The sequence below is a fragment of the Acanthisitta chloris genome, unplaced genomic scaffold (assembly GCF_000695815.1).
Source record: "Acanthisitta chloris isolate BGI_N310 unplaced genomic scaffold, ASM69581v1 scaffold24997, whole genome shotgun sequence".
Taxonomy (NCBI): domain Eukaryota; kingdom Metazoa; phylum Chordata; class Aves; order Passeriformes; family Acanthisittidae; genus Acanthisitta; species Acanthisitta chloris.
Window position 1 is genome coordinate 3,584 of NW_008682410.1, and position 27,885 is coordinate 31,468.

Sequence of the window (27,885 nt, forward strand, 5' to 3'; positions counted from 1 at the left end):
CAGGAGCTGAAGCAGCAGCCACTGAAGTCATCCCTGTGCATGTGTTCTGTGCCCAGCCTTGCTGAGACCTCCTGGTCTGCCTTGCCCATGCCTCTAATCCCTCCCAGCAAACACAGCGTGGTGAAACTCAGCAGGGAGCACAGCTCAGCACCCCTGTGTGCCCTGGGCAGGGACAGCCAAAACAATCCCTACAGCCATCCCAGGGCTGAGGGTTCCCCCACCCACAGAGTGGAAGTTTTACACCTCTGCTTACCCAGCATGGAGGAAAAGCGAGAGCCAGAGGCGGTAGAACTGGTCAGGGACTTCTGGATTCAGGAAAGGGAGGAGCCCACAGACGTCATCCATGCAGTGCACCTAGGGCAGGAGCTGGGATGTGAGGGGCCCCTTACCAAGGCCAGGGCAGAGCCTGCAGGTAGCTCTGGAAGAGGGATCTCCTCTGGCTGCTCTGGTGTATCAAGTCCCAACAAGTTACCCACGACTCCACCCATTCCCTGTGGCAGCTTCATGCCCTCGTTCTCTGCCCCAGCACACACAACTGAGGCTCACCCCTGGAGCAGGAGGGTTGCCATCTCCCACTGCTTACACAGTGGTTCCATGCTGGGCTTTCACAGCTACCAGTCCCAGCCCTAAATGCCTCCGAAGAGGGACAGATGCAGCCAGCTCTGCCACTCCAGTCTGGATCAGTAGCTTCACCCCAGCTCAGGGTGGGACAGGACACAGGACTCCCACCTACACTGCAGTACTGTCACCCCAGAGCGTGCCCAGCTGCTAAGGGGAGCAGGAGGGCAAAGGGCAGCCACACACCCCCAGCTGCACACTTACCTGAGAGCAGAGCGTTGCCTCCTCGTGGAAATAGCCCCGCATGAACTCACAGTACTCCCGGGAGGTTATCTCACACCTGGAGGGGGCACAAGTCACACGTGGAAGGCACAATGGATTGTTCCTGTGCCCTCCCAGGCCACCCATTCTCCTTTCTCTCATCCCATCTATGAGAACTGATGCTTTCGGCTGCCCCTGATATGCTGTAGTGTCTCAAGAGAGGCACAAATACATTCCCCTTTGAGCCCAGTCCCACCCTCCACACACTCCTGTTTCTTTCCCACAGGTAAATCTGCCTCAGCTGACAGAGTGGAAAGGGTCAAGAGCACCCTGGTCATGTTGTTCAGGGACACAGAAACTCCTTGGAGCAGCACTATTTTTTATCCCTAGCAGGGAAAGCCAGGGCCAAGCACTGGGTAACTACTCAAGCTCAGGAGCAACATGCAAACCAAAAGCAGGTTTCCTAGCATCTCAGAGCTCATGGACTTCAGGCTGGGGCCAATGTGGCTGGCCATTCCCCAGGAAAAATGCAGAACTCCTCAGCAGAATTACTTAATTCCTTAGGATCCAAGTCCCTGCAAACTGCTGGACCAGTTGAGTGATACCCTGTGGCACCAAAGACTCAGGCTGGCTGCTATCTCCTGTTTGTCCACCCCAGAGTCCTGCTCCATCTGAGAGACCTATCCTGGCTCCCTGTCCAACTCCCCTTCCCAGAAGGGCTCTGGGCTGTGTGTGGGAAGGACAAGGAGGACAAATGGCTGTGTCTGCAACCTATCCCCTGTGTTCCACTCCAACACCCAGTGCCTCCATACCTTCCTTTGGTCCCAATGCAGCAGGGCCGGCCTGTAATCACACAGTCCATGTGAAGGTGGTTGGTGTAATTCCCAGCACTGTTTTTTGTGCAGATCTGAAAAACAACAGCAGGCTGTAGTCAGCCAGCCATAGCTTTGCTTGCTGCCTGGGTAAAGTCAAAACAGCCCCTTGGGAATAAGCCAGTCCCACAGCCACAGGCCTCCCTCTGACAGCAGGATGGTTCCTGATATATCAGTTGTCACCCTCTCTCCAGCTCCAAGGCTGAGCTGGTTTCCATCTCCCTGTTATCCTGGCAGGGACCAGAGCTTTAGTTGGCACAGGGGAATTTTTGTTGGAGGGCTTTTGTTGTGAGCCTTGGCTAGGCAAAGCAAGGCTGCCCTGAGCGTTTGTGACAAGCAGCAGGAGACTGCACCAAGGCCCTACCCTTCCACCAGCACAGCTGTGGCTCTGCACAGTGGGATGCCAGTGCCACATTCCAGCTGCCCTGCAGGCTCTGTGCCCCTGGCCATGCTCACCGGCCATTTGGTGATGTCATCTGGCCACTCATGGGGCTCCATCGAGGCTGGCTGCTCACACACCCTGCAGGGACACAAAGCAGAATCAGCCTGAGAAGTACCTTTCCCCAGCAGCAGGCAGAACTCTCCAGGGAGCCACCAGGATGTCCCCATCCCCATGCTGCCATCCCACAGCTCCCCTCTGTCCCTGGCAAGGGGGTGGTGACACTCTACACTAGATCAAAGCCTCCTTCCAGCATGCAGCACAAAGACATGAAAGCACACAGCTGCCCAACAGCTCACTGGATCCTTTCCAGGTGGACACAACCCAAGGGTGGGAATTCAGCTGGTCTCAGCTCTACATCAGCCCACAGTGACTGAGGGCAAAGGTGAGCCATGCACTCCACAGCTGGCAGAACTCTGGGGCAGAGGTGTGCTGGGAACAGGACTGCAGCACCCCAAGGAGGGAGTGTGTGCAGGGAGCACATGAGGAGTGGGGAAGGATGAGAAAGGCACCCAGAGCTCTCAACAGGCCACTGGGCAGGTGGGCAGCCCACAACAATGGAGATTAGGGACAAGCAGAAATAAGATCACACTCTGCCTCAGCCTCCCCTGCCATCATCAGGGCAGGTAGGGACATCACTGCCCCATATCCCTTCAACTCCAGAGCAGCTGCTGTCCCATCCAGCAATCCACTGGCCCAGGGCTCTGACTCTACACCATCCCTGTATCCCCAGGATGGCAGCTGAGCTAGGCAGGACCTACCTGGGGTCCTGATGACAAACAGACCCAAATTGCCTCTTGTTTCCTGCCAGCATCGGTGTGCTGGGGTGATGGGGCCACTTCACCCACACGGCCAGCGTGGACTGCAGGAGAGAGGAGACCCACCATGAAGCCCAGGGAGGGAGAAGCATCAGCAGAAGTGGCCCTGAGCCTGCAGGGCCAGCACGAAAGGGGCACTCACTGAGCACTCCTCCTCTGAGGTCTGCACACAGCCTGACTTGTCGTTGCGCACGCAGCACGCCGAGTGCTTCTCCTTCTCCCGCTTGGCGCTGATGAAGCTGTGCACTTGCTGGTCCTGCCTCATGCACGGTGAGAACTTGGCCCCCAGGTGGATCAGGGCCTCCTGGCAGGGATGGAAACACCCAGCTCAACCAAAGGGACAGGCAGAGCTGTCCCTGCCTGGGGCAGAGCAGGCTGGGAAAACTGCGAGGGATATCCCTATCCAGGCTCAAGGGGACCAGGGACAGTATGAAGCCCAACGCACAATGTATACTCTCAGTATTTGCTTTGAAGACAGTACCAGAACAAACATTCAAGGATTTCCTTGCCCATGGTCTCAGAAAGGCCAGCATTGTGGCTGGGAAAGAAAACTTTGGGACATTTTTTCTTCACCCGGGGGAACTGCAGCAGGAAATCTGCCACAAACCATACCAACTCCTGCATTTTCTCTAACCCCATGCTTGGCTTTATAGGAACAGTGCAAAGCAGGAGTGCCAAGGTCTATCCCAGCCTCCTGGCAGCCCATTCTGCAGAGTGGTTGGGGCTGGGAGCACTGCAGCTCCCTGACAGGGAGGGCAGACCCCCAGCAGTGGAGGGCTACAGTTCTGGGGTGGCATGCAGTCCCCATCCACCCACCAACAGTCCCACCAGTGGCACTCACTGAGCTGGGGCCGATCCAGAAGTTTTCCTGCTAAACATATTTGACATTTTCATAAACCCCTCTGTTTCGCAAGACCTGCAGGAAGGGAAAGTGAGAGCCCCGTGAGCTCTTGCCCACAGGGTCAGCAGGGCAAGCAGCAGGGGTCAGTGAAAACAGCTCCCAGGATCAACAGAAGTCCCCAAAGCCACACTTCTCTCAAACTGGTCTTTCACAGGATCACAGGTAAACTGCCTGTGGGCATCTTTATCCTAAGATTTCACTTAAAATGTTTATCTCTGGCTAGTTCAACTTCCAAGAAATCCCAGTGCCTGGAGAGCTGGGAGTGGCCTGAGAGCTGACAAAAAGTTTCACACAGCTCAGAAGTACAGGCAGAACCTGCTTGCAGTGCAGACCCAGGTGCTGGTGGCAGTGCTCTGAAAGCTGTCAGATGTGTAGTTGAGAAGCTCCTCAGGGCAACCCCTACATGGAGCAGGGATATGGCTGTAGAGATACATGTACCCCAGCAGAGACCTTTAACAACATGTGGGAAGCCTACAAACAGCTACAAAATCAGCTCTCAAAGTCAGGCAGGTCAGTTTTGCTCCTGGCAGAACCAAAATCCTGCAACTGTTGCAAAAAACTTAGCTGAGGTTTGAAGTATTTCCCTGCCATGAATATCCTCCTGGTCTCCACCAGGAGGGGAACAAGTTGTTTGGAACTGCTCCCAGCACAGCCAGAGCCAGAGCCTGCAAAGAGCCCACCCTGCTTTGTGTCAGATACAATCTGATGTCAGGAGCCACGTGGCTGCAGGAGGAAGAGAAGGTGGTGTGGTGTGGGCAGAGATGCTGCAGGCAGCCCCCCAAGACTGCAGACCCAACATCCAGCTGTCAAGGCCCCCAGGCAAGTAGCCAATATGCTGAAGACTGTGACACGAGACTCAGCAGCTGAAAGCTGAGACACAATCACACTCCAGGCAATTGAGGGGGATTCACTTACTGAATCAACAGTTTCATGTTGTGAGAAACCCACAGGGGCGATGCCGTAGATGCACACAGCGAGGATGGTGATGAGTGAATGCACAAAGGTGACCCAGTAAGTGAAAAAAGGCCTGGAGGGAGGAAAAGGGAAAAGATCAGAGGCAGAAACCCAGGCCTATTACATCTACACACAGCATATGGGAGAAAAGCTCCTGGTTTTCCACAGGGAGCTTGGCAGAATCTGGAGTGCAGGGCCACGATCACCTAGGGATGTACAGGACTGGGGGCAATGACCCACAGTCTTGCTGGCAAACAGACCCTGTTTACTCTAAGTCCCCCATTACACTGGACAACCAACTTTTCCCAAGAAAATATCTATGAGAAAACAAAAGCCTGACGCTAAAGTGCGGTGGTGTCGGAAATGATGTCTCTGGGGGAATGATGAGAGGCAGGGACACCTGAGCCTTCCTGTTCATCACGGGACAGTGGTGGTGGGGCAGAGACCTGCAGTCCCTCCAGGCAGCAGAGACACAGACACCCAAAGCAATGTGAGGAGCTGTGCGAGCTCCAGTGCACAGCGACACCAACACGCTGCTGTCTGCTGCAGCTGGAGCTGTACTCCAGGGGTACCACCAACTGGGGGGTCTCAGCAGCACCCAACAGCCCAAGGCAGCAACCTGAGTCACCTAGGGGCAAGAGCACTCACTCACTCGCTGCGTGGGGAGCCCTTCCATGACTGCAGCACCCACCTGTGGTCATCCATGTCCTCAATCTGCCGTTTCACGTAGCTGTCGATGCGCTTGCGGTACGTCCTGTTGGTCAGTTTGCCCACCATGCCCAGCCCGTACGGCCTCTTCTCCTTGGCAAAGAGCTTCCTGACCGGGACAGCGATGCGCTGCCCTCGCTTCTGGGGGCTGACACTCACCACCTCCTGCCTCAAACGGACCTTGGGCTGTGCCAGGCCCCCGTCCTTCTGCTTCCTCCAGCCTCGCTCCAGGGGGCTGCAATAAAAGCAGGACAGCAATGGGGACCAGCCCTTCCCTCGTCACTGGTGGCAGCAGACTCTGTCCCACCACAGCTGGGCTGAGCAGCAGCTGAAGGCAGACAGGGTGCCCTGAGGTGGAAGCTTTATTTCAAAGGGTTATGCAGTGCCAGTAGATGAAAGCACAGGGTGACACGCAGAAGTTGGCACAAGGCAGCTGTGCCAAACTAAGCCCCACCACTGAGGAGCTCTCAAGGCTTTAAAGTGTTTCAGCAACAGGCACATCTGCAGCCTCAGGCACACCTATTTCTTCCTCTATTTCATTCCTCTTACTCTGCTAAGAAATGGAAGAGTATTCCCCTGGAGCCTGCTCTTGCCCCAGGAGTTCAAGTGGTTTCTGTTTCCCAGTATTTCCGGTCCTGGGCCTCCTGCCCATGCCAAAACAAACACCTGGCCACGTGAAAGGACACCCCACTACAGTTCTGATAACAGCTCTCTGAAGTGTGAACCAAATGTATGTTCCTCAATAAATAGAACTATTTAAGGAGATCCAAGCAGAGCCAAGAAGACTGAAACCGTCTCACAGGAGTGACAACAAACTCCCACCACTTGCTGCTTCCCCTTATGTTAAGACTGAGTCAAGTTCTGGGAAACACTTGAAGGGAAAGCGCCAACACAGCAAGATGGGCTGTGAGCAGCAGAACCACAACAAGGACCTCCCTGTCTGCTCCATGTTCACACCCAGGGAGCTCTCTGCTGGGGTGAGCTGCCAGCTAAGCTAGAGCTGACTCGGAAGCGACACGGAGCAATTACTCAGTACCAGTTACTCAGGTGGAAAAAATCCAGGCATACAGTACAGTACCACCCACATATTTGTAGGGCTCTCAGCATCAGTGCCACACCTTTCTCTCGTTTCAAGTGAGGAATGTAGCCCAGCTTGACACTCAGCAATGCTTCACATTGCTTCTTGGAGCAAGACAGCAATTACAGGTGACTGCAGCAATGGCAACAGCCTTCTTGTCTTTGCTAGCTCTCCATAGCCAAAGGCTGTGCCCCCAGCAGCCTCACAGCTGCTTCGAAGTGTCTTTTGTTTCCTCAAGGCATTATACAATCTCTGAAACACATTACATGAGGCTGGAAGTTGCTGGAAAGACTGCAGAGGTGGCCCCAGAATCACCTTTCACATGCATGGGTAGCTGGGGCAGGAGGTCTTCAGCTGGGTTTGAGGGAAACCCATCACTGCACTGCCCTGAGCTCTGCACCAAGGCCCCACAGCACTCAGATCCTGACTTCCTCCATGCAGGAGGCCCCACTCCAAACGGGTTGGTCACCCCATGTTAGGCTTTGGCAGCTTCCAGGAAGATACTCACAGTAGTAAGTGGCTTCTTTCGAGCTCGTTTTTGTCCAAGGCACCTCCTGTGAGATCTGTCTGATCCGGAGGTTTCACCTCAGCATCTTTGATTGCAGCTTCTGATGGTGACTCAAACACTTCATCCGGGTAAGTAGAGAGCTCCTCATGAAGGACTCCTTCCTGGGCAGAGAGACAGAAGTCCCATCAGAAGAAGCCAACATCACATTTGAGACACCGGTCTTGGCAGAAAGCTGTGCTGCTCTCTGCAACACACAGTCCTGATAGAAGCAGAGTCTTGCCCTGCCTCTGAGGCCAGCACACACCAGACCTGCCCCTCACCCGAGCAAAGAAAGAAGTGTCCAGCTCGTCTGGAAAATCCACCGTGTCCTCCTCCAGGAAACTTGCTGGGGTGAAGCTGCGCCGCTGAGCCCTCCTCAGCGTGCTGTCCTTCACGGAGCGCCCCTGCAACGAGAGGAGGAGGCACTGAACCACTGCCAGAAACCTCAACCCCAGGCACGGGCAGGATCACCCCAGCCAGAGCACAGGGAGCCCAAGAGTTGAGCTAGTTCACACGTGTGTATGGAGCACAGCAGACCTGCTAATGTGTGACCCCTTCCTGGTGAGGATCACAGGTGTCACCACACTTCTTAACCCACAGGGCCCATCTCTAGGCTTGCAACATGCTCCTCTACCCTGTATTGTACAATGTCTCTGACCAAGCCACAGTGATGAGTGGTACTGGACACAGCAAAAAGGTCACTGGGCCCAGGTTAGGAGACACATGGAAGGACAAAGAGACTCGCACAGCAAGAGCCTCAGGTACTTCAACTCCTCTATGAGTGCTGACCAGGTGCAGATGAACCACCCAAAGGTCCAGGCAGGCTGAACTGGACCTGCTGGAAGGCTCTAAGGCTGTTGGCTGTGGGAATCAAAGTCCCCAGGCCAATAAAGGGAAAGCAAGCCCTGCACCAAACCCATCATCCCTGTCAATCCTGCCTCATCGGCACACGGCTGAAACAGAACTGATCGCTTGGTTCCGTCCCCTCCACCACAACTCTTCCCATCTCTGCTCTGCTCAGCAGTTCTTTCTCTCTCACCCCTCTCAGGACAGAGCCACATCCTGTCACCACACAGTCCCTGCCCTCCCCCAGACAGTACCTTCACCAGCGCCGCAGCTGCTCGGAAGCTCATTTTGGCCACGGACTCTCGTTTGCGGCGCCGCGGGAGGCGATTGAAGCCCGAGCGGGAGCTGGTGAAGGAGCAGAGTGAGGTGGCACCAGGTGTGATGGGGGTGTGTGGCACGCTGCAGCCGTCGCTGTCGTCAGCCATACGGAACGCTCGGCCGCGCGCCAAGGGGTCTATGATCTGCAGAGAGACGCAGCCCGTCAGTCCATACACCCCCAAACCCTGCCCTCCCTAGCCCTCCTCCCTTCAGGGAAACATCTTGAGACTGTGGCAGGGCTCCTGGGACTGACCAACGACGTGAATGGAGGTTGGAGAGAGGTGTGGGATGGTCTCTCCTGCCATGGCTAGAGGAAAAACTGTCACTGTTAGGGTGTTCAGGCACTGGAATATTGCCCAAGGAGGTAGTGGAGTCACTATCTCTGGAAGTGTTTAAGAGGTGTCTGGATCTGGCACTGGAGGATATGGTTTAGGGGTTAGAGCAGTGACAGGTTAATGGTTGGACTCCATGATCTTAGAGGTCTCCTCCAACCTTGATGGTTCTATGATTCTAGTAAGTTATTCTACCATAAGACGACATGGAATAGCCTGTTGCATGCTAACCCCTACCTGTAACTCTCAAACCAAGTCTCCAACTTCTCTCTCTGCTCTTTTTATCTTTTCTTTTGTTGGTATTGACTATTCTCAACCAGACTCTTCCTGATATTCACAGGAGACTCCAAACCCCCTTCACCCTTTCCTAAGCTCCTGGTTTCATTCTCTTCTGTGTCAGTGAGCTCTACAGTCAGAGAATGTGCTGTCTAAACAGGAGCTTGAAAAATCCCTGAAAACAGCCATGTTATTTCTCCAGCTAGTTTCCTTCCTGATCCTGGACAGCCCAGGACTTAAACAGTATCCTGTCATCCTGTCGAAGCTTAACTGTATATTTATATCTGCTTCCATTAATTAAGTTTAACAGCTGGATAAAGCAGGCAAGCTTCCAGGAGCTGCAAGCCCTTCTTTGGGACTCCTCAGGCCAAAGCTCTCACTTACTCCAAACATACGAATCAACATAATGAAAATATTGCCTTCAGCTACAAGCCTTGCCTCTGTCCTTACATCATCACAGCTGTGGTTTCCACAAGACCTCTATGCTTTATCCTACGGTTTTATGAGCTTTTCTAATCCCCAGTTGCACACTCCACAGGAAGCTTGATGGCTTTACACCTACTGACACCACATTCTGATTTAATGTAGCCCACATAGAGCCTAACAATATTTCTGAGTCTCCTGTGACCAAGGACTAACTGCAACATACTTCATTTAGTAAAAAAACAGGAAAGAGCACAACAAGGTGAAGCTTGATTGAAAAATGCACAGTGTTCAGTGATGCAGTCAGGTTCCAGGTCACAGACTGACCTGTTCTGGAAGGAATTGTTTCCCCACTCACACACACTGCAGTGGTGCTCACTAAAGCACAGTCATCAACCACACCAATTACTGCTGCTGAGTGCAGCAAAGGGAAGAGTTGGGATATTGTGTGTCAGTTCTGAGGTGCTGGGAACTGCATGTGCTTGACTGGGCCTGGTCCCCTGGGGTCACACCTGAAGGTAGTAAATAGGAGGCTACCAGGTGCTCTTTGCAGGCATTCAAAATCATTTCTAAGGACCCACAAGCAGAGCTGTAGCACCACTGATGCAAGAGACACTTTTCAAAGTCTAAAGCATAAGCAGGTTTCTATGAGGGCAGTAGCTGTGCTCTGCGTGGGACATGGGTACACAAGGCAAGTGTCCTGAGTGATCCCAGGCCTCTTACTGTGTATTTGGGTCTAGGACATTTTGTCCTTGAAAAATAGCAGCAACAAGTCCAAGCTGAGAGCTCTTGGAGATGGCTGCTTCAAGGACAGATCTAATCACCGCCAGTCACAGCATGACATGGACAGCATGGACACTGGAATGACCCAGGGAGGCTGTGGCTGCCCCAACCCTGGCAGTGCTCAAAGCCAGGCTGGATGAAGCCTCGAGCAATCTGATCTGGTGGGATGTGTCCCTGCCCAGGGTTGGGACTAGATGATCTATAAGGTCCATTCCAACCCTTAAAATTCTAGGATTCTCTGGTTCTATGTCAAACACAGCTCTGAGGCTATTGCTGGCAGAGCAGAGGGATCTCAGCCAAGGAGAATGGAGAGGCTGCTGGAGGAGGGAGCCTGCCAAACTCTACCTAAGGCTTGAGAAGTGTCTGAGCACAGAGCCCAGACATGTTCAGGCAGAGCTCAGCCAGCAGATAGGTCACAGCTGCCAAAGTAGTACAGACACTGTGCAGGGAGCCCTGCTGCTGTCCCAGGTTACTCACCTTCTGCATGCCCAGCTGGCAGGGTCCAACATAGAGTGGAGGAGGAGTCTCTGTGCTCGTTAGAGAAATATTGTCCTGACTGGGCAAGTCCATTTCCCGGATGACCTGAGGTTTCAGCTTCCCATAGCGCAGGCTGCAGTGGCGGAGGCTCTTTCTCTGCCATTTCTGAGTAGCGTCGCTGTCTTTGCTCACCCCAAACCAGTCTGCTGTGCCTCTGAAAGATGCCAGCATACAAGTGCTAAGAAGCATTATGTTTGCTTGGACTGTGCACATGAAAAGACAAAACCCTGGAGGTCACTTCCAGCCCACCCCAATTCAAAGACAGGCAGAACTCTTCCTCACGAGCATCTCACAGCTTGTTTGAGCAACCCAACAGCTGCTGGCCAGAAATGTTCAACCATCAACAGCATTCTGTCTCCTAAGACAGAACAAAAATGACAGGAGAGATTCACTGTGGGTAAACGACAGTTTGTTCTCAGTTTTTCTCAATATAATGGAAAAGAGATGGGACACAAATTCAGAAAATAACTTAATGAAAGGTTATTTTTTGACTTTAAAAAAATCTCCATTGCAAACACTTACCATCTTCAGGCCAGCTCTAGGTCCCCATTGTGAGACTGTCCTGTGGCTCTGTAGCTTCTCCCAAGAGCCAACACTCTTCTCTCCCAGCCTCCCCTCACACTCCCAGGATATCCCTAACTTCTCCATCTCATGCTGTAGGATTTCTATCCTCCTCAAAGGTAACATTAATGGCAAATGTTTGCTCTGGTCCTGACATACACAGTTCTAAGCTGCTGGTTGCAGAAGCAGGAGCACAGGGTTGCAGCCATGAGGCAGGTTTGCTGCCAAGTGGCTGCTGTCACAGAAGAGCAGTGGATCAGAAGCAAAATCCCAAGGAAGGCAGAGAGGGATCAGGATAAATCAGACTAAAACCCTACTTCAAATCCTGCAGGACAGCCAGTACCCTAAACCTACAGAGGTCATTGCAGCCCTGCCAAGCCTTTCCCATCATAGTTCATCCTTCCTCAGGAGATGACAGCTCACTGGACCAGGTGTTGAAACCTGAATGTCCTTCCAAGCCAAACCCAAACTCCTGGCCTCAGCCCCCTTGCCCAGAGGCAGGATTTCCAGCTGCTGAGGAGCAAGACTTCACAGATCACAATGTATTAAAACATACACCAGAGTAAAGGCTGGGACAGATCTAGAATTAGGCCACACAGGGGAACTGAGACAGTGGCTGTTTGCACTGTGAGGACCATTCCTGAACTGCCAGAGACCACTCCTGGTCCAGGGCCAGGGTGAAGAGATATCCTACTCTCTGATCAGAGCTGAGATCGCTCAGGAGAGCTGACTACAGAGTTTAGGGCGTCTGGAGCACCCTGGGAAGATACTGGATGCTTCTGTCCATCTAGGGAGTCCCATCACATCCTACAGACTCCCTGGAGCACTGCAGCAAGCAACAAACCACCATCAGCAGTCAGCTCTTGTTCCTCTGTCACGCTGAGCTAACCAGAAATTCCAAGACCAAACACAAACAGACCCAAAGGTGCCAGAGTGACACCTGGCCAAGGGCAGCAGTGAGGATGGTGGGACAGGAATGAACTCCTGGGCATTAAGTCCAGTCCCTGCTATGCACAAAGTCACGTTATCTCCCTGATTTACAAGTTTACTGAGCTCCAGACTTAGGGTGGTGGTCAATGAGCCACTGTGCCCTGGACTCCTGGAGTGGCTCATCTCCTTGGTGGTAAGTAAACGAAGACCTCCACCTCAGAGACCTCACATTTGGATTAGAAATAGCCACAATGTCAACAGGGAATGAGTGGACACTCTATTCCATTCAGCATCTCTGAGCTCCATTTGAACCAACATGACAGCATCTGTGCAGTGCTGCTCCCTCTCCTTCCCCTCCTGCCCCAAGGAGGCTTTGGGGCCAACATATGCACAGCCACATGTTGCACTGATGCTAGCAAAGGGTAGACTGTAACTGCCCTGGGGAGCCCTTCCAGCTATGGTGAACACCAGGAGGTTGACAGCTTGTTAGGAAAGGCAGGAGTGAGGCTGGTGGGTGGACAGCTTGTTAGTCCATGCTACTTATTGACAGCTGCCTACATATTTAGTAGGAGTGACGACTGGTTTTTGTTAGAAGCACACATGAACTCTCTCATTCTGCCTGTTTGTAGGCCTCCTGGCCAGCCCTGGGAAGGCACCGTGGTCTGAGCAACAGCCAGAATCTGTGCAGTTCACAGCAGCCCTTGCACACACATGCAGGGGTGGGTGTCACACTCAGTGCTGCCAGTACCTGAAAAACGATCGGGGCAGGGACTGCCGCTTTCGCAGGGAGCTCCTGCCCACCCGGTGCCCACGTGCGGGCAGGGTCTGACTCCTCTGAAACCGAACCTGTCTGCTGCAAAGAAAAGAGAACTGAAGGGAAGGAGCCTGCAGGGCTGTGGAGAGGAGCAGCAACCTGCATCCAACACCTTCCCATCTCCTTCCATAGCCCCATCGGCAGCAGTAGTGCTGCTCTGCACATGACAGCAGCCTCCAGCTGAGAAACAACCAAACTCAAGCCACACAACAGCATCTTTGAATGCAGGAGGCTGCCAAAGCCTTTTGGTGCATCTGCACCTCTTGACATATGTCTCCCATTGATCTTGAAGATACCAGGAATCCTGCAACCCCCTCAATCCCTAGACCTCCATGATCTGCTGCCTTCTGCCCAGACAACAGCTAACAGATCCCACCTGGATCCAGAACCATTTGTGCTCTTCTGGGGCTCTTCGTGTGTACTCTGAAGGTACAAAACAACTACACAGACTACTAAGCACAGGCAGGGATGCAGCCACCACCCTGAGCCCCAGCACTTCCAATACAGCCTGTGCAGGGAGACATGGCACAGGGTCTGTTGGCACAACAGTCACATGTGTCTGCCCACTGCCCCAGTGCTGGGCAGGACATCAGCCTCTCCCTCAGTGTGTGAGCTTCATCACCACTGTCCATCACTACTTCCTTCTCACTGTAGCTCCATACGCCTTGTCTTACAGTGTAGTAACACTGGGGGAAAATTTGTCCCACCAGCACCAAAGTGGTTCACAGTTCCCAAACCTTGTCCCCCTGCACACAAGCTGCATGATGTGAGGACCTTTCGGGGAGGTTACCCTGGCCCTCCTATTCAATGCTTCTTGTCAGAGCCTTCACAGTGTCCTCGCAGGATATTCCCTCAGCCTTGACATGCTCTTGCCCAACTGTCCTGGCAAGGACTGGGACAAAGGCAGGGAGGCAGGGGTGGTTCACAGTTCCCAAACCTTGTCCCCCTGCACACAAGCTGCATGATGTGAGGACCTTTCGGGGAGGTTACCCTGGCCCTCCTATTCAATGCTTCTTGTCAGAGCCTTCACAGTGTCCTCGCAGGATATTCCCTCAGCCTTGACATGCTCTTGCCCAACTGTCCTGGCAAGGACTGGGACAAAGGCAGGGAGGCAGGGCAGGGAAAAGCCTCAGGCAGGCCCAGGAGCTGCTCAAAGCCCTGAAGAGAGCAGACACTGCTTCCCAGCTCAGTCCTCCCAACCTCACAAGAAGCAGGATCAGAGACAGCTGCTGTGGGAGAGCTTCACCACCAAGGCAGCTGGAGGATGTCTGAGGCAAAGGAAAACAGTGTGTGGGAGATCAGTATCTCCCAGAGCTGGAAAGTTGCTCCTGTGTGAGTAGGCGAGGCCTGGCTGGCTGAAAATACCCCTGACCTGTGGAGCTCCAGGGATGCTCCTGGGATCCAGGCAGGCCTGACAAACTACCAGAGATACAAGCCAGGCATCTCAAGAGAGCAGGCGGGAGAGCTACTCCACCTGGACAAACTGGGATAAGCCTTTGACACAGTGAGTGAAGGAGCATCCAGCTCTGTGGCCATGTCTTAAAAGGCCCCTGGATTGTGGGGACAAACAATAACCCTCTGTGTAAGAGTGGGGAATAGGACCAGAGCAGCCTCTCCCTATTCTCCATCACCCCTCAAAGCCATCTCAAGGACCTGCCAATGAGCTAGTGCTAGAAACCAAGTTGCTGAGAGCCCTGGACTGCTCAGGATGGGCTTCTGCCTCCCCCAGCAACCAGACACTCTCGGATAACACACTACACTGTACAACCACAGCTACACATCAGGGCCCGAGGCATCCTGTTACTCAGAAACAGCCAGTTCCCTGGGGCATGGGGGCAGCCAATATCTGTCTGTGAGTGTCAAGAATCATTCATTGTCCTAGTCACCACCATCTCCCTCCCAGGACTTGACTCCCCACTTATTAAAGGCTATGTAACAGCACTGGACTTATATACTGGGGACCTATCTGCACCCACCCTTCCACAATCTCATGACACATAACAAGGGAAACAACCCAACCCTGCTGCGACATTGTGCCACAATGGCAATGGGACAAGCAGAGGATCACAAATCAAGGATGACAAGGCATGGCAGAACCCACTAAAGTACCAACTGAGTGCCTCACCTCTTGATGGTCTGGGTGATTGAGGTCTGTCGTTGTAGCACCGGTCTCCTGGCGTCGTGGGGCAGGGATGGCACGCGGCTGTTGTCGGCTGGCATGCTCACGCTGCGCAGGAACGCCTGGCGCCTCGTCGGCTGCGAGGAAAGCACCAGGGGATCAATGTTCTTGTGCTCCACAAGGCCAGCCAGGTTGGGAACAGCAATTCAACAGCCACCCAACACCTCAACACAAGCTGGGTGCGTGCTGCAGTGGGTCTCAGTCCAGCCTGGCTCTAGCCTGGCCCGTGGACTCGTGGCCGTTTGTACATGAGCTCCTGTAACATAACCTCTTGGCTTTTGTCTAGCCAGAAGGAATGTAGATCACACACTCCTGGATGACTCCACATGGTGAAGAGAAGCACAGGAAGTGAAATTTGCTTCTCAAGTGACTCTGGACTAAAAGCCTGCGAGAGCTGTGGGTGGGTCTGTGCTGTAGCTGCTGCCTGGTGCAGGCTAAGCAAGCTGGGAAAGTCACATTGGCTTTGTTTATGGCCTAATTGCCTGGGCACGCTCAGGCTGGAAAGCTCCTGGCATGCCTTGGCTAAATGTCACCTACCAAATAGGACACAACTCACCAGGCTGTTCTCAGCTCACACAACTGCCTCCCCAGGACTGCTCTGGATTAATTTTTTATCAGCTTGGCAGAGACACCATCTCCCATTTGTACAATGCAGACTGTTCCTCTGGCAAGCAAAGCTCTGGTCTACTGTGTCTCTGGTCAGACACTGTCTCTGCCTCAAGAGTACTTGCTACTTCAGCCCCTCTAGCCCAGAAAGCTAACAATTTCCACTAACGTTAACAATTTTGTCATGCTTTATATGAAAACAATGCACAGATACTCAGGCTGTAAGCCAAAGGAGCACATGATGCACTCAAACTGACAGCCTGGGCAGTGCCCACCAGACCCTCAGAGAGCATCACCTCCACCAGCTTCCATCAGAAGTACAGGGTGTCTCTCCAAAAGGTGACCAGCTGGATTTAGAAATTTTTAGATAAGGTAACATCAAAGCCTTAAATAATTGTTTCAGAAGGTTTCAACCTGTGCTGGTAAAACCCTGTATTCCACTTCTAATCCCTGCAGACTGACCCCAAATCTTTTGCTTTCCAAGGGAAGTCCAGGACTAAGATTTACCTGCCAGAAGCTGTCACATAACTGAAGGGCATTTTAGTCCCTGGATCACAGAATGGTGAAGAGGACAGTTCTTGCTACTCCAAATGTAATGTAAGTTCCCTCTTAGACATGTTTGTCCTCAATGCCCCTCCATGTATAACCTCCATTTCTTTACTGGCTAAACTGTTCTTTCACATAAGTGACTGAACACAGGCCCTGCATCCACCCACAGAGCTGGGCAGCAAGAACCTTCTGGCTCTGCCTTTGATGCACATAGCCTCTGTCCTGCAGCAAGCCACAGGAGCAGTCAGCATTCACCCACCCAGGTCTCACCCCTACACCAGAGTTTTTGACACCTTGTAGGAGAAACTTCTGATATTCTTCCTATTCTCAGCACCAATAAGGATGTTCCACTCTTATGCTTTGCACTGTTCCTATTAACCTATCACCTCATCTCTACTTCAGCACTCTTCAAGGTTATTTATTTCTCATCCCACATGGTTCTCTTATGTTCCTCGTGCTGGTAACAGCTTTGTGTTGCCAGTAACTGTTCTTTCTCTGCAGTTACTGATGAAAGCCTGTCATTATCTTGGCTATTCATAAGTCAGATTCATTCCCTGATCATTTCAGCACAAGCTCCAGCACTTCTCATGTTTGTCTGGGAGCCCTGCACTCCTCCAGCTCCCTACAGAAAAGCTTGTTGGAATACCTCACTCCCATATCCCCAGCCAAGACACTTTTCACAATGCCCACATCCAAACAGTCACATCCACTGATCTGAGCGCATCAGCCACCCACCCTCATCCCTCCTACATCCCCTTCAAGGAGAGTTAATTACTAATCATAAATTTACTCAAAGGCTCTAACCCTTCCTACGTGGCCTCATGACCTGCCGTCACACAGTGCCTTTCTCTCAGCCAGGACTGCTGGAGACCCTGGGCACAGGCATGGTCTCAGCACCCCACAGACCTCCCTCCTGCCCCTCTCTGTACCTGCACAGGCTGGGGGGGCTCCTCTGGCACTGTCACAGGTGCTGGCACTGGGATGTCCAGTTTCAACCATGGTGGCTTCTTCCGCTGCAAACTGCTCGTGCTGTCGTGTCGCGCCTCCGACATCGTCCCACGCTCGTCCTCAGGCCTAGGAGAGGGGAGAAAGCAGAGTCAGGAGGGAATGTGGCTCAGCCCTCACACAGTCCATGCAGAGAGCTCTCCTCCAGGCTGTGACTGATGGAGCCCAAGGCCAACACTGGATGAATTCCCAAAGTGCCTCCTAAGGGTTCAGGCATCACAGTTTGTGTCCTCTCTGGTCAGCCAGGGACTGGCACTGGGCGGACACAGCACATTGCTAATGCCCACAGGACCTCAAGCCAGCTGCAGAGACTGCAGTCACAAGTTTGAGAGTTGCCTCCCATTAAGATTTTTGCTGAGACTACTGTGAGATCCAGATTCCTTAAGAACCAGTCATGAATTAAATCTTAATGAGATCTGGATCCAGTCCCACCAGCTAAGTAACTGCAGTACCAAAAGCCACTGACCTCCCTCTAAAACCAGCTTGTGACTCACATGGGCACCATTCCTTACCCCTCCAAAGCCCAGCACCACACTTTCCTTCCTACCTACTACTTAGCAATTAGTGAGTGGCCATCTCTCATTGCTGGTTCTAATCTCTTTTAAACACAGTCATTTTCTAGAAACACGACACAGCACACAGAGCAATACCAGTATAGCATGAACATTAGAAAACTGGCATTAGTCCTAAACTAAGAGTGGTTTTCATACATAAATAATAATGATATGGTATTTAAGTGAAAACCACTGTGTTACTAAAACGCCAGAGCAAGCAGAGTGACTCGCTGACATCTTGCCCACTCTGTTGCAGTTTTCCTGTCCTGTTTAGGTGGCACACAGTGGGACAGGGACCATGCAGCTCTTTCAGGCTGGCAGAGCACCTACTTCACTGTGCACACTCAGAGAAACAATCAAGAAACTAGATTTCACTGGAGGGAGATCAGCACAGGCACTTTCTAACCTAAGTTATTCTACAAGCCCATATTTCTTCCTTTCCTAGCACACACACACAGCTGCAAGATAACAGTCAGAAATATGAATGCTGAATGGGACAACAGATCCCATTCCCTCCCAGCTCCCTCCTTGTGTTGTCCTAGGTCACAGATTCCATAGGGGACAAATAAACCCCCAAGAATCCCAGTCTCCTCCCTCACCATGGTGAAGAGATGGAATAAGATCCCAGTTAAATCAGCAGGCACACGATTTGAAAGGGAGTCGGAGAAAAACTCTCTGTTTGAATTAAGACCTAGTGCTCTAACAGTGTTGACACAGTCCATTTGTTTTAAATGCAGAATGAGTTTAACACGCAAAGATTCTTCCTCAAGAGAGACCAAGCCCTAGGCCAGGACCAGAGGCAGAGGGACCTCCATCCTTGAAGACATTCAGCACTCAACAAAACCAGGCCCTGGGCAGCCTGAATCATCCCAGCCTTGCAGTGGCTGAGCCAGACAACCTGCAAAGGTCCCTCCCGACCTAAATTAGGCCCTGGCTCTCCGAAACACACTCTGCCTCGCATGGCATTTCCACCCTATTCCCACAGGTCCCTGCAGCTGCTCTGGAAAGGGAGCTGCACAAACAGTGAAGCTTACCACTGCAAAGGATACGCAGTGGGGGGGAGGCAGGGGGAGAAATAGGTCAACAAAAGGGAGTGGGGGATGATCTGGATGGGGTTAGAAGAGAATCTCATCTAAAAGGAGCTGAAGGCCAGCTGCTGGCTCCATCGCCCAGGCTGGGCTGGCTGCCAGGAGTGCTGTGCTCAGCTGAGCCGGAACGACAGAAAGGGAGGACTCAGCTGTAGGTGGATGAAGGTTGGGTTTCAGCAAATACCACAGGCCCCCAAAAGTCTGGGAATTCATGATCAGACATGCCCTTTGTACCATGCACCAGTGGTGTGCATGAGAGGGACACAAATCCCTCCTTCCCTCCACTCTGGGCCGCAGGGGTAGCTAAATGCAACTGTTCTAACTTCCTACAAGGTGAGAACAGTGAGATTATTAGGGGAACTCCTGCCTGCTCTTGGTAAGGGTAAATCTGCTATGAGACACAATTTATTGAAAGGTCTTGCAGACAAAATGGTCAAACTTGTCTTCACAGTAAGGCGAGAAAGCAAAGCAAATTTCTCATACCAGAAACACTCCCTTGGTGCAATGCAATGAGCTCCAGCACTTACCTCTGAGGATCACAAACTCCTGGTCCCCCTGAGATGCTCTAATCAGAGACCAGCCAAGAGAGACAGAGGCACCATTCTGTCATGACCAAACACAGCCTGTTTCACACAACCCAAGAGCCTCCTTTCTGTGTCTTCAAATTCCGAGCCTCTGAACCAGCAACTCTGCTTTTTCCAGCATCTCGTCAATGAACCAACATCACTCAGCTTCCTTCCTGTCCACCTACAGAGCCCCTTTGTGAGCAGGAGCTCTGGGTGCAAAGCATTCAAACATGTAAGGTTTGCAGCTTTATCAAACACTGAGGCCAGGCCAGGGAGGCACAGAATTAATCACACCTGTATTGCCCAAAAGCTGCTGTAACAATAAAGTGCCCCATGAAAGATTTTCTGGCTGTTTTTTCTGTTCCCCTTCCTAAATTGCCACAGACAGAGATGTCCATGTATCCATCACACTGGCTTCACTGCTACCTTTGCAGACAAGCACGTGGGGATCTCCAGCAGTGTGCACATCAGTACTTTAGGCTAGAGGAAGATCTCAAGCTGAAATTCACGTCGCTGACAGAGCAATGGACTCACTCAAAGTGCTGCACTCACTAATTTCTCGGTCTCAGCACTGCACAAAGAGCACTTGCTGAGTTTTACACTGAGACCTTGGTTATTTCTAGGGGGTCAGTGTTTTGGGAGACAGTGTCAGTGTATTTGATCAGGCCACTGGCTTTGTTTCAAGTTGATTGCATTGACACACATTTTGTTTGAATGGTCACATATCATCAATCCCAATTTCTCAGTCACCAACAGCAGCAGGATAGGAGCACACACAACACAGACATGCAAGGTCAGGTCAAGTGTCCATTCAAAGCCAGTATCTCCTTTCAGCTGAGGATGCCTGGCAGGAGGTACAGAATACAGGATCACTTGACAATCCTATCTCCCAGGACAGAGCCATAGCATGTGCTATGAATAACTCAGAGGTTTCTTGTGCCAGAGATGTCTTCACATTTAACAGTTATGTATCCATCTCAGTATCCATCAAATGGTTATCCTTCCAGACTTTATCCAACTAATTTTTTAATCCAAACAAACTTTCAGTACTCATAAATGCACATGACAAAGCCCCACAGTTCTTGGGCTAGAAGAGTGAACAGCTCTTCCCTATCCTCTTTTCTCCATCCAAATCCTGACTCCACTCTTCCATGCCCTTCCTACCATCCTCTCTTCCCACAAACACAGTGGGATGCACATCCAGCAGCTCAGTCCTTGGACAGGAGCTGTTCAGACCTCTCACCTGTGCTTGCTCAGTCAGCTCAGAAGCTGTTCCCTCAGCATCACCAAACCAAGGAATCTAGAAACACGAGCTCTACTCCAGGGCACACAGGCAGAAGGCAGGGCACTTACAAGTCTAGCTTCTTCTAACTGATCAGCTGCACTCAGCAGCAGCACAAATTAATAAAGTCCATTTCAATTAAAATAAACAAACAAAAGAAAAGACTGGTAGGCTGCAGATACTCCGGGAAAGTCATCCTCAAAAGCTCCATGCCAAAGCAAGGTCACAGCACCAGAAGGAAAGGCAAATCCACTGTGCTGTGGGTCAGGCTAAGAAAGGGGGAGAGCGCATTAAATTCCAAAGTTGGCACATGATCAAGAAAAGCTGCTTAGTGAAATCCACTGACCCAAACAGCGAAGGAGAAGCCTTGTCCAGAAGCCTGAGCATGCTCATAAAACTGACAAGCATCCCAAAGACACTCAGAGATTTGCACAGTCATTTCAAAGACAGACTATCATTCCATTTAAACAGAAAACTGAAACTATTCTCATGTTGATTTTTTTCTTCCAAAACTTCCACTTTACCAGCATTCCCATTTAAAATAAACCTGTTTTTCCTCCAAGAAACATTCCAAATGAAAACCAAACCAAACCAAACCCCCAACTTCATTCAATACTACCGCACAAACAAACAGCATCAGCTTTTTCCAGCCCCACTGCTCCTCTCTAGCACAGCGAGTGCATGTTCCTACAGACACTCCCAGGAGGTAACAGACACCAGGGCTATTCCACTGCAATCTGATCACCATGTTCCGTGGTCAGACTCCAGCAGTTCTCCTCCTTTTTCTCCTCCATCACTGCAACAACTGTATTTACAGTTTCTGCTAGAGTCCCAGGCAAGTCCCGTGTACCTGAAGGGGTCTGCTCATGCAGCTATTCTGGTCGAGGCACAGCAGGAGACATCCAAGTGGAGACAGCACAGACACCAGGATCCTAACCGTGTTCTCCAGAGGAGACAGCAGGCTGCAGGCTGTGCCTCTCTCTCCAGGAGGATTGCTGCTGGCACGGCAGGGAAGAGGCAGGAAGTGCAAGGAGAAGAGGAGCAGTGGGGTTTCAGTCTCACAGCTGCCAATAAAACCATCTAGCATGGATCAGGCCCAAAGAGTTACAAACAACATCTCAAACAGCAGGCACAAGCCAGCCCTTGAAAACAAGCCAGATGGGGGCTGAGGGCAGGCAGGGGTGGGGAAGGTGGAACAGGCCTGGGACCCTGCACTCATGGGCAAAACTGTCCATGGCCTTGGCTGAGACCACCACCATGGCCCACCCTAGGAAACTACCCTGGAAATGAAACGAGGCCGTGAGTGCTGCCCAGGTCCCTCTCCTGCTCTCCCAACCCTCACATATGGGTCAGAGATGCTGTAATGCTCTGCAGCCCTCCAGGCTGCCCAGCACAGGCTGTGTCTGAGCAACCCAGGCACTGCTGAGCTCAAGTCTGGCACTGAGCTCTGCAGATACACTGCCCTTTGAGCCCTGCACAGCAGGGAGCTGGCAGCACTGCCATTCCCACACACTACCCACTGTCCCCCTTGCTGCTCTCTGCCCTGCACAAGTGCTGGTAGAGACTGATCCTGCCTGCAACAGCCTGCAGCAAATCACACAGGCAACACTTCCCCAGGGCACTGCCTTCCACTTGCAAGCAAACCAATCTGCCAGCCAGCTGCTGCCCAGAGAGCACTCCTGCCTTATTCCACTGAGCCACTTCAAGGTGTTTTGCCAGCACAAAACTAACCCTAGTAAGCTACTTCCCCTTGACCTGGCATCCTGAAGAGGCTCAGACAATTGTAGATAAGCTCTGTGCAACCTGGAGAGGAAGGGTAGGACCAGCCTATTCAGCGATAGCTCAGCATGACAGCAGCTCAGCTGAAACATCAAAGACAGTCTGAGCCGTTGTCCCCTGCCTGAGTGAAACTGTCCTCCTCAGTTCCCAGTCTGGTACATCAGTGCTCAGGGAGCTGCATTTGTCCCTGTCAACACACATGCAGCACACCAAGTCCCTGCACTCCCCTCTGGAGAGGGACCAGACAGGAGCACTGGGGAACAGCCAACGTCTTACTAAAAATCTTACCTTCCCTGCAGGCCAATGTGGCACGTTGAGAAAGCCTGTCCCTACCCAAACTGTCTTTTAAACTTTATGTCGAAGTAGAACACAGAAGGAACAGATCTGGGGTAGCAAATGCCTTTCCGCAGGCTCTGATGGAACAGAAAGTGAATTCTAAGTCACACAATCTTCCTCCTGAGAGTTTTCTTTTCAAGTGGTGCTCCGGAAAGAGCTAGAACAGGAACTACATGCAGGTGGCCACAAGAGCAACTTGCAGTAGACCATGGAACAGCAGCACACGAACACCACCACAGCACTGTGCCAGCAGGAACCCACCAAGGCGAGGTGAATGCTAAGAGGAAGGTCTTTAACTTCTGTGGCTACCCAAGCAACCAAGGCAGCACGGAGAGACCTCACTGGGAAGCACTTAATTTAATTAGCTGAGAAATACCAGTGGAAACTGCCTGGTTTGGAAGAGACCAGGCAGAGCCCTAGACAGGAAACGGGAAGCTACATCAGAAAACACCCAAAGGTTTGGATTTCATGCAAAGCCTTGTAGAGTGAGAGTATGCAAGAGGCACACCGAGAGTGCAAAGCTTCAGCCCGGACTCACTGAACTTGGAGAAGGTTCAGCTATGCACAGAGCCAGAGGGTTTTAAATATAGGTAATAAAAAGATCTGCCAGTGAAGTCTGAATGTATGTGAGCCAATCCCGTGATCAGGAAAGCAGATCTGATGTCTCTTTGAGCAACTGATTTTCTCGATTTTCAGAAAAAGATGCAGGTCATGATGGAAAGCAACCATAAATGAGCTCCTACTGGAACACCAGCATTAAAAATTTTCAAAGCAGCTTCATCTGAGATCTGAAGGGTACCCAGATGTGGTGCCCTCATACAGAAGAGGGAGGAAAACCAGGGAACTCAAAAAACTTTCCTAATTCCTGTTAGTCCCTACATATGTAATTAAACTTCAAATGCAGGTTAAGAGATGACCCTGAACTGCAAACACTCACACAGGCAACAGGCTGATCTTCTAGGTCCTTTTGTTGCAGCAGACAAAGGGCAACACAGTAACAAGAACTCAGAAGCCAACACTCAAATTCAAGCTATAAAGATGTCACAGCCGCTCCAAAGAGATACAAGCCAACAGAAGCAGCAGTGACCCAGCCCTCTGTGTTGTCCTCCTCCTCCTTGTGCTGGCACCAGCATCCCCACAGCTGTTGGGTGCTCCACACTGGGAACCAACCCACATTAGCTCAGCAAAGAAAACGGCTTGTTCCAGCCCAAGCTCCTTCGTGATCCAAGTCACCACATGGCTCCACAAACATCTGTGCCAGCAGAAGGAAAGGGGAAGAAGCAGGAACAAAAAGAGCAGCTGGAGCCAGACAACTGGACTGCTTCTCAAGGCAGCACAGTTTAAAGAGATCATGAAAACATCACCAAAACCTCACACCTGTAGCACTGTGAGAAGCCAACAATTATCACAGGGAGGTGGTGGGTTCTGCATCTCTTGAGCCTTAAATAATCTTCTGAGAACTGCCCTCAGTGTAGGTGTTGAGTGCAGTGGGAATAAAATTGCCACTTTATCACCAGAGGCACATCACTTAAAGGTGACATCTGGGCATGGCATGATGACAACACCTGCCAATAGCTCCAGTGATGGCACACCAAGCACTGGGGGTGAAAAGCCAGCACTGATCAGATTCCTTAGGGAAGACAGCAGAGTCAGCACTGCCTGGACATCCAAAGGAGCTGCTTTCCACCAAGAGATCCATTTCCAGCTACCAGATGGCTGATGTGCCTGTACAGGAAGCCAGGATACTACCACTGGTCTAATGCCACAATGAAAGTAGCCAGAATGGATAACAAGCATAGTCACAACTCAAATATTAACAATTCCAGTTACAAACAGTGCTGGAAGTGCATCGAGAAGAAGGATCCATACAAGCCTTGTTCTTGCATCCTGCTTGAAGGTAACCACAGCTGCTGAGCTGGCAGAGCTCTGAGGCCCACAGCAGCATCAAGGCACAGCTGTCTCAGCTCTGCCTGGGTCTGCACCATCTTCAGCTCCTCCTCAACAGAGCTGCAGGAAAGAATGATCACACAAACTATTCAGTGTACATTTAACTCATTGCAACAAGCCAGTGAGGCTCTAGAAGACCCTGCTCCAGATGTATTTCCATTACTAGTAAAAGAGATGCCCTGTATAGTCTGACCCACAAGTACCATGGGCACAGTCACTGCCTCAGTACTACAGCAAGGTGAGAGCCACAAAAATGCTTTTGTCAGTGCAGCCATGACCCAAGAAAATCCTACCACTATATTTTAACAAAGGTATCTTTTTTTCATTGGAATTCTGCATTTTGAAGTTTTTGCTACCAGCTTTCACAGTCACCACAAGGACCATAAGGATTCTGGATGCAAGGAAAGACAGGAACACAGCACTGAGCTGAGTCTCTGGACAGCAGTGAACACTGGCTCTGGCTGCTTTTGGAGTAGCTGCTGCTCATGTACCCACTTCAAGAAAAATTTTCTTGGTAAAGAAATGCCTCTTAGTGATTACAACATTGTTCATTTAGAAAATATGACATCAATACACTCCTAATGGAAAAGCAACTGCCAAAACCAGCAACCTCCCCTAAAAAGATCACAATAGGCCAAACCAAAAATTATGTTAGACCAAAAGCCACCCATCCCCTATGGCAAAGGCTCTCAGCACTAAAAGCAGCTAAGAATCACTGTTGTGCTAAATAAAAACACTTCAATGGCAAAGGAGATCAAAACTGCCGCAAATGACAACATTTCCTATGGAAAGTTACATAAAACCACACTGAATAGCAACCTAAAAAAGTCTTAGAGGAAATAACAATCACAAATGCTGGAGCCACCCGGAGACAGACTTCAGGTTCAGGAAGGATGGAAGCCACAGCATCTCCTACTGTGTCTAAGTGGAAAGCAGTTGGAGGAAGAGCTTGTCTTGCTCTGCAGGTCTGTGTACACCTATGTATGTTCATCTGTGCCCAGTGCACTAACTGATTTATAATGCAAATAGAAAAATCATAATTCTAACTTGGCTTTAGCAAGCAGAAATTAAAAATCTAAGTGAACCTTAGTTCTTCAGTCTGAGTCAATCACAGAATCAGAGCATATTAAGGGTTGGAATGGACCTTAGAGATCATCCAGTCCCAACTCCCTGCCCTGGGCAGGGATACCTCCCACCAGAGCAGGTTACTCAAGGCTTTAGCCAACCTGGCTGTGAACACTGCCAGGGTTGGGGCAGCCACCACGTCTTGGGCAACCCGTGCCCGTGTCTCACCACCCTCACAGGAAAAAGTTTTTTCCTAATATCTAGCCTAAATTTCCCTCTTTCAATTTGTACCCAATTGAATGGCACATTTTCTCTGAATGTTCTCCCTCAAATTATAGCCAGAGAAAAGGAAAGTGCACTCACACTTTTGGGGACAATTCACAGCCTGCTGTCTTCTACAGTTTACAGCACCAGGTTTTGAATGCAGTGACAGAGAACTGTACCTCCCATGTGCTGATTGCTCCAGGGCAGTAACTCCCGAGGTACAGGAGCTGTATTTGTCAACCCTGAGCCCTCAAGATTTTAAAATTCAAGCTGTTCCAACTTTCACTGTGCCAAAGCCAAGTAAGTGCCAGACGTGAAGAACAGTAAAAGCAGCGTCCTGTGCAGCTTCAGGATGACCTCATGCAGATTGTTCCTTTTTAAAGGAAAGCAAACCCTCCAAGCAGGGACTGCTGCTGACCAGCAGAGCTGGCTCTCAGCAATGGAAACAGGAAGGGGAGGAGGAGGCAAAGGTAGGCTTTCCAGAAAAGGCAAGATCAGGCATGTCTTGCTATCTCTTCTCCCCCTGGGAAGGCTCTCCGTGCCAGGGAAGTATTGTGCAATGATACCTCTTAGTTCACTGAGAAATTACATTTCCTTTAATAAACACTGTGCTTTAGAGGTACTCTGATTACCAAGGCAAGGTGTGTTTGTTGCTGAAAGTCCCAGAATTTGAGAGCATATCTGCTCCTTGGGTCTGTGTCATCATAGTTAGTTCTAATGTTTCTATGGTAGGCAAAAGGTAGCTCGAATTATATTTGAAATAAATTGTTTATCTACATAGCTGAAGAGTGCACCCAAAGGAAATTTCAGCAAGAGCAAACCTTATGTCAACCTGACACTTGCTGTCTCTGCAGCAAACAGAGCCCACAGTCAATGAGACATGCACTCTATAGCTTTAGGAGACTTGACAGCTAAGGGGAACAAATAAGCTCTCTGCCTTCTCTGCCTTCACCAAGTGGGTGACAGACACTGTTTGTTATTCAAAAGGATTTGACCATAGTTTGGATGATTTGTCCAAAAACTCAGCTGCTAATTTGCCAAAACACATGTTGGTGCAAACACCAACACATTCCAACACACGTGTTAAAAAAAAAATCTCACTTCCTCATTTCTACAGCAGCATGGACTGAACCAAGGATGAGAGTTGCTAGATGAGCAGGATGAAAAAAGGGGCAAAGAGTTGGAAATCCCTGAAGTTCAGCTAACAAAGACGTGACGATCTCAGCACAAATGCAATTTCCACTTCTCCCTGTGGAAGCCTCACCTCCCAATAGCACAGACAAGGCTGCCTGTGGAAAATAAGAGGTTGGCAGGTGAGCCTTGCCCACCTCACGGTGCACTGGAGTGAGGGTGGCCATGACAAGCAGGCCACAAGAGCACACATCACACACCAAATCAGTCTGGGGTTCTTCAAGGGCATGGAAACAATGCTGCCAGCATGGCCATGGGAACTGCTGCCTAACAGATCCATTCCCTTTCAAGGTTAAATCTTGCCTGCTGCCTGCCTAATCTCTCAGGACTAATAGCTGCATGGCTAGGACTGTCCCTTCTGAAATGTTTTTCTCCCAGAGGGGAGGTACTGGACATTAGCAGAGTAAGCAACAGGTCCTGATGTTCACTCAGTTCAACTGGTTTGTCTGCTAGTTCTGAACAAGGTAAAAAATAAGCAAAGAGAGGGAAAAAAAAAAGAGGAACAAAACAACAAACCA

General features: G+C 50.9%; 1 protein-coding gene across 1 annotated transcript in view; it reads right to left on the minus strand.

Annotated features, from left to right (window-relative positions):
• RHBDF1 (rhomboid 5 homolog 1 (Drosophila)) overlaps window positions 1-17,342 on the minus strand; it is a 19,101-nt gene extending 1,759 nt beyond the window's left edge. Inside the window, 15 exon segments of the mRNA XM_009078528.1 lie at window positions 254-354; window positions 823-898; window positions 1,632-1,726; window positions 2,148-2,211; window positions 2,892-2,992; window positions 3,091-3,252; window positions 3,790-3,864; window positions 4,765-4,876; window positions 5,495-5,746; window positions 7,098-7,258; window positions 7,418-7,540; window positions 8,237-8,443; window positions 10,592-10,805; window positions 15,082-15,212; window positions 17,220-17,342. Of these exon segments, the coding sequence (XP_009076776.1) occupies window positions 254-354; window positions 823-898; window positions 1,632-1,726; window positions 2,148-2,211; window positions 2,892-2,992; window positions 3,091-3,252; window positions 3,790-3,864; window positions 4,765-4,876; window positions 5,495-5,746; window positions 7,098-7,258; window positions 7,418-7,540; window positions 8,237-8,443; window positions 10,592-10,805; window positions 15,082-15,212; window positions 17,220-17,342 (1,997 nt within the window).
• Window positions 17,343-27,885: the final 10,543 nt, after the last annotated feature.